We start from the raw sequence: 19,101 nt of genomic DNA, 5'->3' as shown, positions 1-19,101 counted from the left end.
AATGATTAAATTTTTTTTCATCAAAATATTATAAATTAATAAAACTTGTGGAAGGCAGTGGAAGGTTGGAGATCATTGCACCTTAGTCCCATCCCGTCCCCATCTCTGATCCACTAGTGGAACCCACGGGGAACACAATAGTAATATTAACACAAAGTGAAAGCAAGAATTTCTTCCACGTTCGAGATTGATCTCCACTTTCCATTTTCATGAAGCATCAAGAACTTACCATTGTTTATTCCCATAACCCAAAAAGGAAAGAAAAGAAAAGAAAAGAACACTATAAATATGTCCTTCCATTAGCCCTTCAAAGCACACGAACAAAAGAAACACACTAAACCAAGAAACTTTCTCTCACCGATCTTTGATCTTCTCCAAAAACCAATCAAGAGAATGTCTCTGATTCCAAGCACCCTCTTCGGTGGCCGGAGAACCAACATTTTCGATCCCTTCTCTCTCGATATCTGGGATCCATTTCAGGACTTCCCTTTCACAAGCACTGCTCTTTCTGCTCCTCGTTCTGAGTTATTGAACGAAACGGCAGCGTTTGCCAACACCCGCATAGACTGGAAAGAAACACCAGAAGCTCATGTATTCAAGGCTGATCTTCCAGGGCTAAAGAAAGAGGAAGTGAAAGTGGAGATAGAGGAAGGTAGGGTCTTGCAGATAAGCGGAGAGAGAAGCAAAGAGAAAGAAGAAAAGAATGATAAGTGGCATAGAGTTGAAAGGTCAAGTGGTAAGTTCTTGAGAAGGTTTAGGCTACCAGAGAATGCAAAGGTTAATGAGGTTAAGGCTAGCATGGAAAATGGAGTCTTGACTGTGACAGTGCCTAAAGTGGAAGTCAAGAAACCGGACGTTAAGGCTATTGAGATTTCTGGTTGAAACTTTTAGTTATGTTTGAGTGTGTCTAAGTCTAAATGGTACCCATCCATCCAATAAAATAAATAGATGTGTGTAATGGGTTTGTTGTTGTGAGCTTGTTTCCTTATGGAGTTGCTGTTTTTATTATGTAATCTGAGTTTTCGTTAATAAAATGTAAGTTTTTCTTTTAATTGTTAATCTTAGTTTCATTTTACAGTGAAAATTCTTAAAATTAGTTAATCTAAGCAGCAATCCAGCATTTTTTTTTTTTTTTAATCACTTAACCTAAGTCCCGGCGAGAGTGGCTTGCATATTGGGCCAGATGCCCAATGGCAAGAGCTGGAGCACGAGTCCTTCGGTTAGCATAAATGGGCTTTTGTGTAGTGTTTCTTTAAGCTGCCTAACCTATCTGTAGCCTTTGCTCTTCAGACCTTGAATCTTGAACCAGCCAAACTTAGCCCAGTAGTATCAGAGGTAGCCTGTAGTTAGCCCACTGCAACCGCCCATGAACCAGAATTATGAATGGCTGTTAGAAGCAGGAGGCGTAAATGAGTCGAACTAGCTTGTCAGCTATTCGAGCTCGGTCTCGAAAAAAGTTCAAAAAAATTAGCTGAAGTCAAGCTCAAGATCCAACCAAATGAATCTTGAGTCTCATGATGTTCCACTCGAAAACTTATCAAGCTTTATCAAATTTTTTTATATATATATAATTTGAGCATCCAGCTGAACCTGATAAATTTAACCTCGATTGAATTCATTTATACCCCTAATTGGAAGAATGGAATCTCCTCCATACGTGGATGAAAAAAAATTTCACAAATTTTCATTTTTATTTTATTTAAATATCTACAAATGAAATTAAAGAAAAGAAAATCATTTGTACCATCTATGATAATTGTCATGATCAACCATTGACATTTGCGATATTTATATTCCTCTCTGTGCCAAATGTCAATTCTCTGTTTAATTCAATAAATTGTTTTATATTCAGTAATTTATAAAAATTAGCATCTAGTTGTTAAGGGCCCTCAATGAGCTAGATTTTTTAAAAATGTTTATATATTTGTTAATTTATATATAGTTGCAAAGAGAAGGCTAACATGATTGCTACCAAGCACGCTGCCTACACTGTTGAGAATCATAGCACCAAGGCATCATTCAACCCTACAAGCAATGAATCTCCTCATTGGTTTGTCCCATGCAGGCCATTCATATTTCCTTCATAGTATATACATATATGTATACACATCCACACCCAGTGTTAAAAACTGAGTTTATGTTAAAATGGTAAAACACATCCGAATTCAGTTTATAATTGGATATTAGTGGTTTAATTAGTTGAATTCAGGGAAAAAAAATAATGGGTAACTGTCAAAAAAATATAATTAATTTTTATAAAACACTAATCTTTAGAGTGTTTAACGTTTCATAAAAACTTCTTTAAAACTTTAAAAATTATATTATTGAACAGTACAATCAACAGAGATAATTTTTTTCTTTGATCAGAATTGTAAAAGCTAGTTCAAAAATTGTTTCCGAACCAAATCTTATCGTTAAGGGATAAAGAGTTCACTAATTGAAGGCCTAATTAATGGAAGGAATAATGGAGAAAACAAATTAAGTAGAAAGAATCTCAATAAACATCACTCATGAGGTCACACAAGTGTTTAATTAAAGAATTTAAAACCCCCCATGTGGTGACAACTCCTAAATTTAAGCTCTCCACCCTTTGATTAGTTGTTAATTTTAGTTGCTTACAAGCCAATTTCACATATAATTAGGAGAAATAGTGAAATTTTCAATTTCTTAAATAGCAAATAAAGGATCTTTTTTTATGCATGAACCAATGAATTTGATTTGGAACCTCAATTATGGAACCAACATTTACCTAATCTTATACTAACTTTTTTTTTTTTTTTCAAATTTAGACTTTTTTCTGAAGTAATATCCACTAAAGTTATTAATTAGGATTTAATCAAAAGATTAAAATTTTGTTGTACCCATCAATCATAGAATACGGTTCTTGATCTATATATAAAATTAATTGAAGATGAGACTTTAGGGTACACTGCATGACACGTTCATTTGATTTGATAATGAAAAAATGAAGTCATCCAATTTCGACATATGTCCTCAAATGAACATTCCAAATATAGAATTAGAAACTTAAAATTTAATAATATTACAAATATGACCGTTTTGAGTCGTGAGAGACAAACAATAAGACGAGCTTATAACCGATCTTCTCTCAATTTTGGATATTACCTATATTTTAATTTAGTAATTTGATCCATATATTTTAATTTAGTAATTTGGAAGTTTCAATTAAAATTAATGTAAAAGCTTAATTTTTGATAAATTATATATTGTGATCAAGTTCCAAATAAAAATTATGTATTATTCCTACAAATACAAAGGCTATGTTCGATACTAATTTTGAGTCAAAATAATAATTTTATTACTTATAATATTTGAAACAGTAGCGTTTATACAAGATAAGACGGATCTATAGTGGAGGCAATGGGGTACTTGTCCTTACTGGTTTTTTACAGTTTAGTTTATGGTTCTTTAGTTGTTAGTGTATATAATTATTTTAATTTATATTTACTCCACTAAATTTTTGCCTTTTACCTCGCTGAATTATTATTTTCATGTATTGCCCTTCACTAATTAGATTTTTTGAATCTATCCCTGTATACTAGTGTCATGAAACGTTATTCCTATTAACATTTCACGAAACACTTGTTAAATAGCTTTCAGCTATTAGAATAGCTAACCATTACTAAAACAATAAATTTTATCGAATAGCTAACGACTGCTAAAACATTATTTTAATTTCACTGAAGATGCCCAAAATAATTAACAACCCACCTAACGGTTAGCATCTGACTTATGCATGGAGCATTAAAACTTATATGAGAAATTTCATACTCTTGAACATATCTATGATAGTAAAAAGTACAATCATACAATATTTTTGCATCTAGGTGTAAATCATTGGAAGGATATTGAAACTAGGATTTTAGGACAACAAACACTTTGACCATTTTTATTGTTTGTTCTATTTAATTTTTGTCTGAAATCATTAGCAAATAAGAATTAAAATTAGTAATTTTTAATTTGGGTTTAGTGATAATTAATTTATTCAACCATTGAAATGGAGGGTGTTGGCTTGATTTGTTCCGCAGGAACTGGATAAAGCCTACCTCAGTTGAGAAATAAAAAAATAAATAAGGATTTAGCTTAATAATAGTTGATTACTCACTAACACTAACTAGCTACCTCTATCCATTGTTTTTGTACTTCAAATATATTGCGGCGTAACGTATAAGTAGTCTATCACTAACGAAAATACAAACAAGAGCAAAGACAATTTTAATGGTTCAAATTAAAAGAAAGTGTCATAAAATTAAAAAAATAAAATTTAGGGTAAATTTATGTATTCACCGGATTTATAGTTTCTAAAATTTTTAAAATTCAAGAAGTGAATATGGATGTTTATAAAGATTATTTTTGTATATAAAATAAAATTAATTAAAAACAAAATGAAAAGTTTGACTTTTTTTTTTTTTTTTCGGTTTCATGCTCTGGTCTCATGCCAACTCACATCACATGCTAGGGATGTGTAACTGTGCAGGAGGTTGTTTTTTTTATAATTATTCTAACAATTATAACTTATTACAATTAATTAAATCCATAAAATTTAAAGTAGAGGGAGTTGACCAAGTCAACGAAATTTGAGTTCACAGAGCACCAAACCACAACTACCAAAGATGTCTTTGCATTAGCTATTTACTTGGTTTTCGGACAAAAAAGGAGCAACAGGGAAAACAAAACAATATCAAATAGGACCCACTACCCAGACCCAAATCCACGTAAGCCCATATGGTCCCAATCACAAAACTGAAAAAACAATGCCAAGTCATATCTCCTTAATCACTGATCAACTATCCACCAATACTTCTACTCCTTCGCCTCGAAGCAATTTCCCTCCCTACCCCCAACATCCCCTTTTAACTTTTCTTTCATCTCTGTTCTATAAAGGACTCATAAGTCATTAGATGCTAATTAGGATATAATTTAATAAATAACTTTTGCCTTCAAAGTTGAGAGTAAAAGGACAAGATGCAGTTGACAGTACGACACGATACGAACATACTGATATAAATATTTAAAAAAAAAAATAATTATTATAAAATATATATATCTAAATTAAAAGTAGATGGAAATAGAAGGTCACTTTTCATCTATCAAATATTCAAATTCAAAACTATCGGTGGAGATAGGGAAGAGTGTCGAGACTTATTTTGAAAAATAAAAAAAAAAAAAAAAACACAAATTTAAATTGGCAATTTTGTCATGGTCCTTGATAAATTCGGTTGGTAGGTAAGGTTAGATATTAAAGGACAAACTGGAGCTCAACAAGTTTCAGGCGACATGCATTTTTTGAATTTAATTTTTGTTGACTTTTCTTCAATGGTACACTTCTCAAGTCTAGTTAGTGGTTTACATCTGTGATATATTTTTCCTTTTCCTTTTTTATACGTCCATGGAAAACAAAATTAAATTATAATACGAGTTCTACGATTTAAAAAATATAATTAGTTCGTTTTTATATTTTTAAAAATAGATTAATTTTTTCTTTATGTTTTACTCCCGTAGTATTATTAAATCTTTTTGTATAATTTTTATATTTTTTTTATTAAATAAGAACATTAATACAAGGCAAAACAATAAACTAATAAAAAGAAATAGCAATTTCCTACACTATCACTGAACTGCTTCTTGATAGCTTTCATTTTGTATCCCTTGTGATTCAACTGCCATGGTGGGATGATACCAACAAGAAAAATTTTTATTATAAAAAAAAAAAAAAAAAAAAAAAAAAAAACAAGAAAAAATTTTTTTAACAAATATGATAAATACAGATTATACCCAGTCATTTAAATAAATAAAGCACCAACTCATTTCACAACCAAAAAATAAATAATATTAAGAAAATGAGGGCATAACCCTCTTATTAGTTACCATTACAATAAATTAAATACATATCCTTCTTCTATTTGTGCTTTTCTAGCTATTTTCCTTCTTAACAAACTGATGCAAACTTCTCCCAAAAAACCAGGGTTTATTGCCTTTATTTCCTGTAAATTACATCCACTCCTGAACCCTTTTCTGTTTTCTTCTTGCAAAACCAAACTCCATAAAACCCTATGGATCTACTGCCTGTATGCTTGCTTCTACCTTATACATGAATCTTGGGTCAATATATCCACTCTTGAGGTAGAACTATTTCATGATTAAGCACACTCTCATGGCTTAAATTTCTTTTCTGCTTTGACATTAGAGCATTTCTTCTCGCCATCATAGCATCTGCAAAAACAACCCTTATAAGTCTCACAACATTGCAAAATGTACAGAAACATAAACAGTTCAAATCAAGGCCCTCCCAAATTACAGATTCCAGTCTCCTCTAATGCACAAATAAATTAAAAAACAAAAAGAAGGATCAAATTAAGGACTTGCTTACCATGATGAGACGCAAATCCACTATTAAGGGCGTGATTCTGTATGTTCATGTGCTCAAGGTTAGATTTTTGAGCCTGAACAACCTTGCCTGTGGATGCAAGAAAAATTAATAAGCATCATGTTAATATATGGGTAATAGTAATTCATTTGCTCAAACAATAGGATAAAATCAGGGGCAAATACTATCAAGCAGAGAAACTAAATTAACCCTAAAGGACAAAACTAGATGATACCTGATTTCTTGTTACAGTCGGAAGAATTCGCATATCTGCGAGGCAAGAAAACGCCAGTGCCAGTACACTCTCTTTTCGCACTAAAGCCACCAAGAAAAGGAGTTTTCTTGCATGAACTAGAGTGGTGTGATTGCTGATGGTGTTGGTTCTGGTGCTGATTTGATTGAACTTGAAGGGATGGCCAAGCCGACTGTGGCAGACCCAGGGGATGCACTCTGCTTCGTATTTGGTGGCCTTGCCAGGGCTGAGCTTGCAGCTGGGGATTCATTACCACCTGGTTTTGCCTAACTTGATTCTGATACTGCAAAAGAGAGAACCGATAAAACCCATCACCACAAAAGAAAAGGAAAGCCACACTATTCATTTAAATCCATACTACTCAGTTACCCTAAAAATCATTTTCTTCGATGGTTTCTTTTCCTTTCTAGATAGCCAAACAGAGTCAGGGCGACGTAAGCATTAACGCTCACTTGTTAAACCAAACAAAGATTCCGATTTTACTCTGAACAAACTCAGACCTAGTTTTTCTTTTTTTTTCCTAATTTTCCTCTCCTATTACTTCTTTTTCTCGATAGCCAAGCCAACCAAAGGTTAATTAAAGATTCCTCTAAACTGGGCAGTTTAATTACCTGATTCAAGTGCGGAACAGTGTGACCAGAACTCTTGCTTGAGGAAAACCCAGTTATCTGAATTTTCCCTGCAGCATAACCCAGCAATCCCCTTCCTTGATAGTTACAGTTCTTGTCGCCTTCATTGCTCATCTTTAACCTATCAATACGACCAGCAGCTTCATATATTAATTCCCATGAATCGTTTTTTGCTGCAAATGGGGTCGTTGGAGGTGACAACTCGCCGTTTGGGCTGCCGTTGCTCGAAGCTGACCAACACCCAATTCCACTAAGTGTCGACTCGGGTGACCCGGCCATGACCCACTTCTTCTATCGAGTTAAATATATAAGCGAAACACATCAAACACTCTTTTTTTTCAGTCTAAGACACAAAAATGTAAAAGAGAAGCGCATGTAGTCGAAGTCTACCTTAATAGGCTCACCACCGATTTGCTGAGTCAAGCGCCGAGCCAAGCCAGCTAGAAAATCATCCTCGTCGCTGCTCTCCGTCTCACTAGAGCCAACATCAGAAGAAGAACCGAACGAGGCAAACTCGTAAGGGAACTCAGCTGGGAAGCTCAAACTGGAATCAAACTCAGCGTCAAATCCATTTTCTTTAGAGTTATCCATGGCTACAAGCTTTTCCTCTGCAAAAATCCAGTTGCAAGCCAATATTATACGTGTTGAGAAGACACAAATATTACACCCACAAATCCATTTAAAGCTATATGTATAGAGAGAAAAAAAGAAAGGGAAATGAGAACTGAGGAATATGGTGGTGGGGAAGGTTTTAATAATGGATTCAGGTGAGGTTTGCTGGGTTTGCAGGCGGTGGCCCAAAGAAGAGCGATGCAGAGAAAACATTAATTAATTAATATTAATGTCATAATTAAAAAAAAAAAAAAAAAAGAAAGAAAGAAAAGAAAAAGCAAAAATAATTATTTTGTGGAACTCCACTCCACGGCTCCACCCATGTTCATGTGGGAAGCACGTCATTTTTCCTGCTTTTTCTGTATTTTTGACCATGCAGTGGTGTTATGTCCAGAAAATGGCGGAACTATAATTAATTATTATAATTTAACATTTCAGTTTTATTTAAATATAAATAAAATAATTATTTTTCACTTACATCTTTTTTTTTTCCTAATTAAAATATATATTTATTTTTTCACAAAAAATTTTTGCATATAAAAATACGAAGAGGAAAGGGCGTTTCAAATTACAATTTGACTCATTTTAAATAGATTCTAGAGTTCTTTAGACGAAATTAGTTGTATTAGTAATTAAAATAGTTGTCTTATTAATTGCATGTTATAAATTAAGTATTTCGTTAAAAAAGTTAATAGTTAATAATTCATTCTCTTAAACTTAAACTATTAATATAAATGTCATATTATTAAATATTATATAAATAATAAAAATAATAGTTTGACTAAATTAAAAGTATTATATAAAAAAATTATTGCTGTAGAATTTGTATTTTTTTAAGTTTATCGAATGAATTTTTTAACATTACATATCTATTAATTTATAAATACTTCAATTTATTTACCATCGAAAATATAAAAAATAAAAAAAAAATTGATTTTAAAAATTCTATACATGCCATGTGTAAGTGGGGCATATAGGTGAAAGTAAATTTAAAGAAAACATCATAACCATTAATTTAAAGAAAGTAATTACTGCTGCTTCACGCTCAAGCATTTTCCTTTGTCCAATTCCTTCCCCTTTTCATGTTAAATAATAAATAATGTAGCTTTAGCCTGCAATATTACATTTGCCCTCACCACAAAGTACCCTTTGTTCTTAAAACAGAATTTGCCCTCCCTGTTCAATTTAATTGATACGGCAGCTTATCTATTAAACGACAAAGTTAGAGCTTCATAAATTTAAATTTAATTGTTCAAATTTGATCCAATTGTACTCTTTCAAATGAGGACTTGCAAATCCTTTAGCCATTTCTTCAAGACTACACTTCCCAACTCTTAATGGACTACAAGTGTAAGTATGTAAGATTAAGGGGACCCAAGATTTACACTTTGAGAGTAAAAGCATACACTTTAATTTTAAATTTAAAATCAATAAAGAGTTGTATCCAGTGTAATTTGATTAGTCTTCTTTTTTATGTCAGATATGAAGAAAAATCTCGAATTAAGTATTTTCAACAATAATAAAAAGTTGAATCTTTATTTGAAAGATGAGGAGAAATCTTGAATTCAAATCTTCTCAACAATAATAAAAACCTTAAAATGGTGTAGTTCGATTAATCTTGTCACTTATATAAAGAGTGAGAAATAAAAATCTCGAAAAGAATTCTCACCAATTTATAAATTAAGAGTAAATCTCGAATTGAAGTCTTATAAATGATAATAATTTTCACTAATTTGACAAATTAAGAAGAAAGCTTGTTATATAAATTTCATTAAAGTTGTCTTCGTTCAAAAGATGTTCAAAATTACCTTAATCCCATAATTTAATTCTTGATATTAATCAAAATTCCAGAGGAATAAGGGCAAAAATCATTCAAAAAGCAAAAAGATTCAAGTGTTCTGGTTTGGTTTCTGCAGAAAAAGCTTCCCTCAAAGAGCATCATTCAGTTTTATGATAGAAGAATATTAGTATTTAGTGACATTTAGCAAGACAAGCAGAGACTTTAACAGAACAGAATAAATAAAAAAAAAAGCTTTTTCTTATTAGAATTTCTTGTAACTGCCATAGGACATTACAACTTACAAGCATAGAAGGTTTGTGGATTCTTCAAGAACAAACCTTCCCATTTCAAAATCATTTAACCTCCTAATCATCTTCCCTATAATTAAATAAAATATCATAAACAAAAGATTATGCCTCCAAAATCAAAAACTTAAAAAGGCCTAAAAACCATATATTCCCTTTTATTACAATATATAAAAATACCAACTTTTCCTCCTCTACTACTACTAATATTACTACCACTACTAGTATATCCACTTCCTTTTCTTCATCTAAAAAGCTGATTCAAACTTCCTCCAAAAATTAAAAAACATGGATTTCTTATTCAACTTCTCTTGAATTCCTTTTCCTATATAATTAAAAACCAAATCCCATAAAAACCCTATTTATATATTCCTTCTGCTTCTTCTTCTTCTTCTTCTTCTACTACCTCTAAACTTGGCTTTTTCTTTTTCCAACAAAAACCAGCATTAATTTGCTTTTTCCTCGCTCAATATGTCCATTCTTGAGGCAAGATTTCATGATTGAGCACACCCTCTGCACGTATATTTCTCTTCTGCTGCGCCAAAAGTGCATTCCTTCTTGCCATAAATGCATCTATAAAGAAAAGATACTCTGATAAGTTAAATTACTCTAGTTAATTAATAAAATCAATTGAAATACTTTCTTCAGCTTTTTTTTATTTTTTTTTACCATAGTCAGAGGCCAAAGAACTATTGAAGCAAGGCTGTGTCTGGTTATGAGTGCGGCCCTTAATGTTCACATCTTCAAAGTTCAAATTTAGAGCTTGAACAACCTTTGCTGGTAGCAGAACTGTAGAGCAAGCTAAAGAAATACAAAAAGGAAATTCCAGAAAAGGTCAAAATAGTTCCAAAACAGAAATTTGAAGATTACCCATAAATTAAAACAAAGATTTGGAAAGAACCCAGAAATTAAATTGCGTTTTAGATATAATTACCAGATTTTTTCTTCGACTCAGTTGGGTTTCCGTATCTGCGAGGCAAGAAAACACCAGTCCCTGCACATTCTTTTTTAACACCAGATCCACCAAGAAAAACTGCTCTCATGCCGGAATTAGTACCGGATTGTTGCTGTTGTTGTTGATGGTGGTTCTGCTTTTGAAGAGAAGGCCAAGCAGACTGAGGTAGAGCTACTGGATGCGCGCATCTTCCATGTTCGCAGCAAACTCCTCTGTTTCTGTTCTGCATCTGCTGTTGCTGGTGGTGGTGCTGAGGTTGAAGGAGTTGGTGCTGCTGCAGAGAGTGGTGGTGCTGGGGTTGGCTCTGGGCTTGCCAGCCTACTTTCACTTGCTGTTTGCCCCAAATAGAAGGACACTGTTGTTTCAGCATCTGTTCTTGCCTCGCTTGACAATGGTACTGCAAAGACAGAGGAGACACTTAGACCCATTAGCCTATCTAAAAAGTTGAGACAAACCAAATCCACTTTCAAGTCACAAAATCCAAAACCCATTTTGTTTAAATTAGTCTAGTTTAAAATTTTACCTAATTAGAACTGAAATCATCATTTTCATTTTTCTTCATTTCTTGGTGACCAAACAGACCACACCCATATTACCCTCAAACAGAGGGTGTGTTTTTTTAGCTCATTTATAGTACCTGATTCATTTGAGGAACAGAGTGGCCATAGCACTGGCTCGAGTAAAACCCAGTATTCTGATATTTCAGTGCTGTTTCTGGATTTTGGCTCCTGAGAGGACACAATAATCCTCTCCCTTGTTGATTACTGTACTTATTGCCTTCATTGCTCATTTTTAACCTCGCAACTTGACCAGCAGCTGCGTATATCAGATCCCACGTATCATTTTTAGCCCCAAATGGCGTCGTTGGCGGTGACAACACACCGTTTGGGCTTCCGTTGCTTGAAACAGACCAGCTTCCGATTCCACTCAGTGTTGATTCAGGTGACCCAGCCATGACCGTCTTCTTCTATTAAACCAAGAAACACGTCAAAACCCACTTGTAGACCATTCAAGTAGCGAACAAAAAGTCAGAAAAAAAAAAAAAAAAACGAGTGAAGACTTACCTGAGACTTCACAGTGATTTGCTGAGTCAAACGCCGGGTTAACCCAGCTAAGAAATCGTCCTCGTTACTGCTCTCTGTTTCAGTTGAGCCAATAACAGATTCGTCCGGCGAGCTGAGAGACGAAGAGGAACCAAACGAGTCAAACTCGTAAGGGAACTCAGAAGGGAAGCTAAAACTGGGGTTGAACTCAGCGTTCTTGAGAAAGTTTTCTTTGTCCATAAGCAACTCTTCCTCAGTAAGAAACTCAGTTGGAAGCCAAGATTCTATGTCCTGAAGAGACCCAGCCATAACAGCTCTATATCTTTTGAAGCTTACAGGTACAGAGAGAGAAAAGAAAAGAAAAGGAACAAGAAAGAGAGAGGTGGAGATGGAAATGAAAGTTGCTGGTGGAGGAAGATTTAATAATGACCCAGATGAGTTTGCAGACTAATGGGCCCAACAGGAAAAGAAAGTGAAAAAAAAGAGAAAGAGAGAAAGAAAAAGAAAGAAAGAGTCAGTAGAGAATGTAGAAGACAACCTGCTTTTATTAAGGTTTCAGGGTCTCATTGAGACAAGATTCAAAACAAATAAATAAAATAAAATTATAGTAATATATTTAAAAATTTTAAATTAAATAAATATTTATATATGGTAACAACTGGTGGGGTGGCCCCATTGGTTGGAAACATTTGTCCTGCTATGTAACTCACCTGCCATTTGTCAATAATTAAAACTTAATTATGTGTTTATTTTAACCTTTGGCATGTAATATATGATTGGGGTTTTGGGTTTTAAACTTGATTTAGTAGATTAATTATTTTTTTGAAATTTGTCTTTGTAATACCAACCCAATTGGGCAATTGTGGAATTTTCTTTCTTTAACACACTTTTGTCACTTTATCCATTTTTGGCTAAATCTTGAGATATTAATAAACTTTTAATTTAGAAATCTTATTCACTGTTCATTTCAAATTTTTTATACAACTTAATTAAAAAGGGTATATAAGTAAATTTTAACTTTTAAGGTAATTTGCTTCATATGTTCACATCGAAAATCATAAATAGGCTACATAATGATTATTAATAAAATTCAAATTTAGCTTATATTTTTGGCACAAATTAATTTAAATAATAAATAACAAAATTTAATTATATATTAATGAAAATAGAAAAAAGAAAGCCGTTAGCTTTTCTTTGAAGATCAATAATTAACTTTCAAGTTACTTAGAACTCTTCTATGTAAATTACAAAAATAAGTATGTTTATACATAAAAGAGAACAAGTACAAATTTATATTTGATTGTAATTTTACAAAAAAAAAATTATTATAATAGTCTAATAATTGAAAGATCTCTTCAAATTCAAATAATTGAATTTTGAAATTCAAATTTGCCAACCATTCCTTTAAATTTTTGTCATTAATAATGTAGTTAACACAGTATCCTAAAATCTTGTCATTTGCAATCTTCAGTTTTTCTTTGCTGGAAAATTTGTTCCAAGTGAAAAGTAATTGCCTATTTTGGGATGGTCAATCAAATTACAGAATCTAATCATTTTTCTATTATTTGACATCTAAAAAAAGAGCAAGTTGTTTCATTTACAGATTAATTTTCAAATAACTGACTTTATGAAAAATTGATATATGCTCAGTGTATATAAATATTTATCAATTATCAATGTAAAATATATGTTTATTATTATGAATAAATAAAAATAAATAGGATTAAATTCAACCATTCAACACCTCAAATTGTTAAAATGTAAAATTTATTATTTCAAAAGCTATAATGTTTATATATCAAATCGATCTTTTATATAAAAAAAGTTAAAAATCTAAAAAATTGTTGTTGGTGCTGACTTAGTGACGTGTGAAATTATTGCAAAACAATTTATAGTTCAAAATATCACAAGATCAAGTTTAAAATTTAGATTGCTATAAAATTATTTTTGTCCGAATTTAAGAGTTAAATTATGTACTCGATGATGCATAGATCTAATTTTATACAATTAGTGATTGATATGCATTCGACAACTAAGCTTAAGATCTTTAGTAAAGATTTTAATGTGACGTTGTTAGTTGAAAGAAAGTTCTAGTTATATTTTGGATTTTTTTTTTTTCCATCAACTATTAGCTTATTCAAATTTATATTATTTTTGGACTTTATTAATTTTATAAAAATAATTACTCATATTTTCAAATTTTATACAATTATTTATTTATGATTATTTAAAATAATAAAATAAATAAAATTATATATTCATATATGTGTATAAAATATAACAATAATATATAAAAATAATTATATTTTTAATGATTATTTAGCAATTCATAAAAATCGTTATTAAAATTTTAACAAATAATTAATAATCATCGATTAGTAACCATGAGCAAGCATTATTAAATATCAACCGATTGAAATAGTTAAATCAAACTGGCCCTATATTTAAAATTTTTCCGCTTTATCTAAAGAATAAGAATTCCAAATTTTATCATAATTAATTAATTTGATATGATTAATGGTCCCATCCGCATGACCAATATATAAAGAAAATCATACAAAATGCATTGAGATCTCATTAAGATTTGAAGGTGTCTATAATTGTTTCATTTTAGGGTAAGTAATTAACCAACCCATTTGTATTCCAAATTTTACTATTCTTCTATCATAATGAACATATTGGTCCCACTAATATGATCTTATGCACACACAGAATCATGTAATAGACATTGAGATGATTCATTGACCACTATATGGTTAAGCATGCCATCATCCATCCTAGATCAAGACACAAATTTATTAAATAATTTTCTTTCTTTTTTTTCAAATTCTAGCATATGAATAGTCTAATTACAAATATATAAATTGAAAACTCAATTTTAATGCATGAAAAATGATTCTAAGTATTGTAATCGGCTGAATAAATCAATAGAAGCAGACTATATTTTTAGATAAATTTGACTTATAAAGTCAAGAGTTCAAAATTTGAGTCACTATGATTGAGAGGATTTTACTCAACTATGAAATTTTGCTTGAACGTGGAGATGTTTGTGGAGAAAAAAAAAAGGGAAAGCTAAATTAAGTTGAAATGTATTGAGATAAGCCACTTGGGGTTATTAGATGTGGGTAGTCCAATCATGCAAAATTTACATGTTGTTAGGTCAATATCACATGGTTGGCTAAAAATGGTATGATGTCAATGAGTTGTTGATTTCGGTGGTAAGCGAACTTAATGCCCATAGGGATGAGAATATAAATTCGATTATCGAGAAACACACTTTACTGGAAGGATAAAAAATATTTACGCTCTACGGTTCGAGGGGATTAAATCTTCCGGTTATATAAAAAAAATTAGTAATTGTGAACATCTCGAGGCAACTAAGATGAATGAGAATAAAGAGAAATTGGAAGTTTTAAATTAAAGGTAGTAGTGAATAAAGGTTGAGGTTAACTAATGATAATTTAAATTAATGGTTATGAGTGTGAAATAACTTACATCATGACTTTAAAGCAAGTCAATATATTTTTTTTTCCTTTGTTTGTGAGGTTAATGAGTCTATTGAATATCATTGATCCCCAATAATCAGGTCACATGTTTGATATACAAAAAAAAAAAAAAAAAAAAAAAAAAAAAAAAAAAACATAACAACTATAATTTACCTGAATTTTTCTTAGGAGCAAAGCAAACATTCCTAAAGATATTGAAAAAGATCATTTTTTCTCTGTTCATAAATATAAGTCGTTTTAGGATAATATTTTTATCCGTGAATATAAATTTATTTTGATAATATCGATGAATAGTTAATGATGTTTTTTCAAGATTACCCTTATTTATGATAAATGCAATAATAATCTATTCAATTTTTTACTGGATAATTTAATCAAATTAATGAACATTTTATTATAGTTGGAAGAATCAATTGTTTTCTTAACAGTCGAGTAACAACATTGAACAATTTATATTTATAAATGATGAGAGTAACTGAAGACTAGGGGTATAAATGAATCGAGCAGACTTTCTAGCTATTCAACCTCAGCTCGAAAAAAGTTTAAAACGTTCAGCTCGAATAGAGTTCAAGCCTAATGATTTTCAGCTCGATTCTTCTATAATATTATTTTAGGCTTATTCGAGCCACAAACCGAACTTGAACTTTTATAGAGTCGAGCTTCATTCTAAAATTTCTAGACTCGTTAAATTTCGAATCGAGTTAAATCCTAACGAGCCGAATTTTGAACTAGGGAGATTCGAGCTCGACCCATTTACACACAAGTAAAAGCTATATATGAAAAAGATCAAGGCTAATGATAATTTAAATTATTGACTAGTTGGGGTTCTAGTTTGACCCCAGTTTTTTACTTTAGAGAGTTGACTTTTAGCCAATTAAGTTTATTAGCCATTGATTAAAATCTATTCGAGAATTCTGATTTCAAATTATAGTAGAATCGATAAGCCGAACCCAATTTCAGTGCTTATCTTAGTATTGTTTTGAAAATCAACAACTCTGTTGGATACAATAGCTTCAACATAAATATTAAAAGACATAAAGTTGCTCGTTGTAATTTTCATAGAGGAGGAAACACAACCCTAGAAGTGGCTAAACAATTTTTTTCTCTTTATTTTTATTTTTTATCTATAATTGTTTAGCCCATATATATATACATATTATTTAACATGCTTTTTCATTATTTATTTAAAAGAAATATATTTGTAGTATAATTGCCAAAATTAATTTATAATATTATTCTAAAAAATAATTATCATATTATATATATATATATATATATATTAACTTATTTAGTCCTTGAGTTTTAGTTAAATGTTATCGCATCCCTACTATTGAACAAAAGTATTGATTCCCCCATGAATTTTAATCCTATTAAAGTATTTAGTTATTTCGTTAGAAAAATGCTATTTTTACTAATAGTTATTCTATAATATTTGACTATTTAGTCATTCACATTTAATACAATATTAATATATAATCCCTTATATTTATTATTAAATCATCATTTAGTCCCTCACTTAAACAGTTAAAATGATATTTTTTTAGATAGAACAACTAAATAGTTTAATATAACTAAAATTCACGGACAAATCGGTGTTTTTGCCGAACAGTAAATATATAATAATAATAATCTTGATTAAAATTGAAGAACTAAATAAATAGTTAATTTACCCATATTATATGATTAAATTATGCTATTAAAATAATGAAAATTGTTGGTTAAAGTCAAGGGAAAATAATTTGAAATTGCACACTCTATTTTGGTATAAGAGGAAACATGAAAGAGATGATTGATGCATGGAAGCAATTTTTAGCTCACAAATAGCACCAACTTGTGAGTCCTTTAATTAGGTTTGTCTCAATGATTAAAGCATAGACACAATCATTGGGACATTTCTTGCATTATTTGTTATGATGGTTGCTTGGTTTCCTTTTGTGATTTGGTCAAAACATCCCAACACTTCACTATTCACTCACTCAATTTTCTTATTTCCAACTTTATCTTTAAATGCAACTCAAATCTACTCTAAGATGATTCTTTTTTCTTTCTTTTTTTGTAAAACAAGTTGGATCATTGGTTTCATAAACTTGTTAGGTGGTTAGTGTAATTAGTCAATTAACCTCATTGGAAGTGTTTATTTTTATTAAAAAAAATATTAGATGTAGAGGTGGAGTTAACTTTTTAAGTAAAACGTTTTGAAAATACTGATTTTTATAGTGTTTGATAACATAAGATTTGAATTAGTTTTTAGATATTATGATATCGTTTTATAAAAAGTTAACTCATGTAATATTTAGCTTTTAATGTTTTATGAAAAACTATTCAAAAGCCTGATATAAACACTACTAAAACAGTTAATAATTACCAAAACAATTAATTTTACCGACCAAATCCTTAAACTCTAAAATAAAGACTAAAGGTAAAATAAAAAAAAAAGTTAACCAAATTGTCAAAAAAAAAAAAAAAAATTTAAGAAGTTTTTGAGAACTCGGGAGGGTCAAGCTCCCCTCAGTTCTCCATGGTTAGAAAAGTTAATAAGATACAATTTTCATTGCATTCATACGTATAAAACATCCTTAGGGCATAAACTAGATTATTTATGTATTAAACTAATAATTTAATAATCAAATTATTTAATGAAGAGGTGATTTTTCTAAATATTTTTAATTAACATAGGTTAATGAAGGGAAAGCTATTAAATATTTTTATTTTCTTTTCCTCTAAATTTTGTGTTCTAAAGATTATTGTCATGATTCTTGCAAGCAAAATGATGTGAAGTGTTTGAACATGATCACCCTCAAAATTTTTCTTGAATTGCTCACTGCTTTTCACTTATCAACAATTTTTTTTTAAATATAATTCATTAATAATAATATCAAAAATTACAAATAAGCTTATGGACGAGATATAAAACTTTACTATTAATAGCTAATAAAGTTCGTTGATTTTTTAACGAAAGAAAGAATTCATATCTTTTTGAATGAAACTAAAATTAAAAAATATAAATATTAGATCTTTCTACTTGGAGTTAATCTTAACAAAAAATATAAATTTTCATAGTAGTAATTAGTTTTTTAATTGATTTGAACATCAAAATAATACTCATATGGATCCTCAATAGCTGGATTACTTTTCCAATATTTTACAAGATATGACAAATATAAATTTATTTTTTAGCCGCAGAACCATTGCAAGAATCAAAGATTGATCTTGTGATTGGATACTCAATTTTCTAAATCATGCATTTAAGAAAATTCTCATCTCTTTTTTTACAATAATGCAGGTTATAAATTTTAATCATTGAAATATACAATAATTAAAATTCCATTTCTCCATCAATTTTCCTTTTGCTATAATTGAATTCCACATAAATTTTTATAAATTTTACTTAAAATTTGATATTATTATGTTTAGAGTGGAAATTAAATACTAATTTTACTCCAATAAAATTAGTTTTTATAGGATATAATTTAAATAAATTATATTTTTTACATTCCAAATTTTTTTAATAACAAATAAGGATAATTTCAAATTTGCATTCTCCTTGGAACAAAATTTTTATAAAAAATTCATTTCGAATTCCAAGTTTTTATGCTTGGAACAATAAAAAAAAAATATTTTTTCCATTCA

General features: G+C 30.3%; 3 protein-coding genes across 5 annotated transcripts; 1 reads left to right on the top strand and 2 right to left on the bottom strand.

Moving 5' to 3' along the window:
• Positions 1-278: 278 nt before the first annotated feature.
• LOC105646885 (17.8 kDa class I heat shock protein) lies at positions 279-1,052 on the top strand. The gene has a single exon (XM_012232825.4). It carries the CDS (start codon positions 394-396, stop codon positions 880-882), a length of 489 nt encoding a protein of 162 aa, XP_012088215.1. The 5' UTR covers positions 279-393; the 3' UTR covers positions 883-1,052.
• Positions 1,053-5,828: 4,776 nt separating this feature from the next.
• LOC105646895 (uncharacterized) lies at positions 5,829-8,125 on the bottom strand. 2 transcript variants are annotated; one of them, XM_037638691.2, is made up of 5 exons: positions 7,661-8,125; positions 7,253-7,558; positions 6,624-6,924; positions 6,392-6,478; positions 5,829-6,234 (listed from the first exon to the last, which is right to left on the bottom strand). In XM_037638691.2, exons 1-5 carry the CDS (start codon positions 8,093-8,095, stop codon positions 6,125-6,127), a joined length of 1,239 nt encoding a protein of 412 aa, XP_037494619.2. In that variant the 5' UTR covers positions 8,096-8,125; the 3' UTR covers positions 5,829-6,124. The 2 variants fall into 2 exon arrangements, with proteins under 2 accessions (XP_037494619.2, XP_012088226.2); XM_012232836.4 differs by having other exon boundaries at positions 7,253-7,561; positions 7,661-8,118.
• A 2,121-nt stretch (positions 8,126-10,246) lies between these two features.
• LOC105646910 (uncharacterized) lies at positions 10,247-12,475 on the bottom strand. Of its 2 annotated transcripts, none has more exons than XM_012232864.4 (5): positions 11,987-12,475; positions 11,560-11,889; positions 10,902-11,319; positions 10,637-10,768; positions 10,247-10,540 (listed from the first exon to the last, which is right to left on the bottom strand). In XM_012232864.4, the coding sequence occupies exons 1-5, from the start codon at positions 12,272-12,274 to the stop codon at positions 10,434-10,436; spliced, it is 1,275 nt and encodes a 424-aa protein (XP_012088254.3). In that variant the 5' UTR covers positions 12,275-12,475; the 3' UTR covers positions 10,247-10,433. The 2 variants fall into 2 exon arrangements, with proteins under 2 accessions (XP_012088254.3, XP_089579574.1); XM_089723448.1 differs by having other exon boundaries at positions 11,560-11,886.
• Positions 12,476-19,101: the final 6,626 nt, after the last annotated feature.

The sequence above is a fragment of the Jatropha curcas genome, chromosome 6 (genome assembly GCF_041381405.1).
Source record: "Jatropha curcas cultivar XTBG-Jc1 chromosome 6, XTBG_Jcur_1.0, whole genome shotgun sequence".
Classification (NCBI taxonomy): domain Eukaryota; kingdom Viridiplantae; phylum Streptophyta; class Magnoliopsida; order Malpighiales; family Euphorbiaceae; genus Jatropha; species Jatropha curcas.
The sequence above is the reverse complement of the archived record's forward strand: the minus strand, read 5'-3'. Positions and strand labels throughout refer to the sequence as shown.

Bases quoted from the DNA above. Each gene is read 5' to 3' on its own strand.
- LOC105646885 (XM_012232825.4), top strand. From the start codon at position 394: ATGTCTCTGATTCCAAGCACCCTCTTCGGTGGCCGGAGAACCAACATT.
- LOC105646910 (XM_012232864.4), bottom strand. From the start codon at position 12,274: ATGGCTGGGTCTCTTCAGGACATAGAATCTTGGCTTCCAACTGAGTTT. The intron at 11,890-11,986 runs GTAAGTCTTCAC...TTGGTTTAATAG, and splicing joins AAATCACTGTGAAGTCTCAG to AAGAAGACGGTCATGGCTGG. The intron at 11,320-11,559 runs GTACTATAAATG...CTGTCTTTGCAG, and splicing joins CTGTTCCTCAAATGAATCAG to TACCATTGTCAAGCGAGGCA.
- LOC105646895 (XM_012232836.4), bottom strand. From the start codon at position 8,095: ATGTTTTCTCTGCATCGCTCTTCTTTGGGCCACCGCCTGCAAACCCAG. The intron at 7,562-7,660 runs GTAGACTTCGAC...TTAACTCGATAG, and splicing joins TCGGTGGTGAGCCTATTAAG to AAGAAGTGGGTCATGGCCGG. The intron at 6,479-6,623 runs GTATCATCTAGT...TTGCATCCACAG, and splicing joins CGACTGTAACAAGAAATCAG to GCAAGGTTGTTCAGGCTCAA.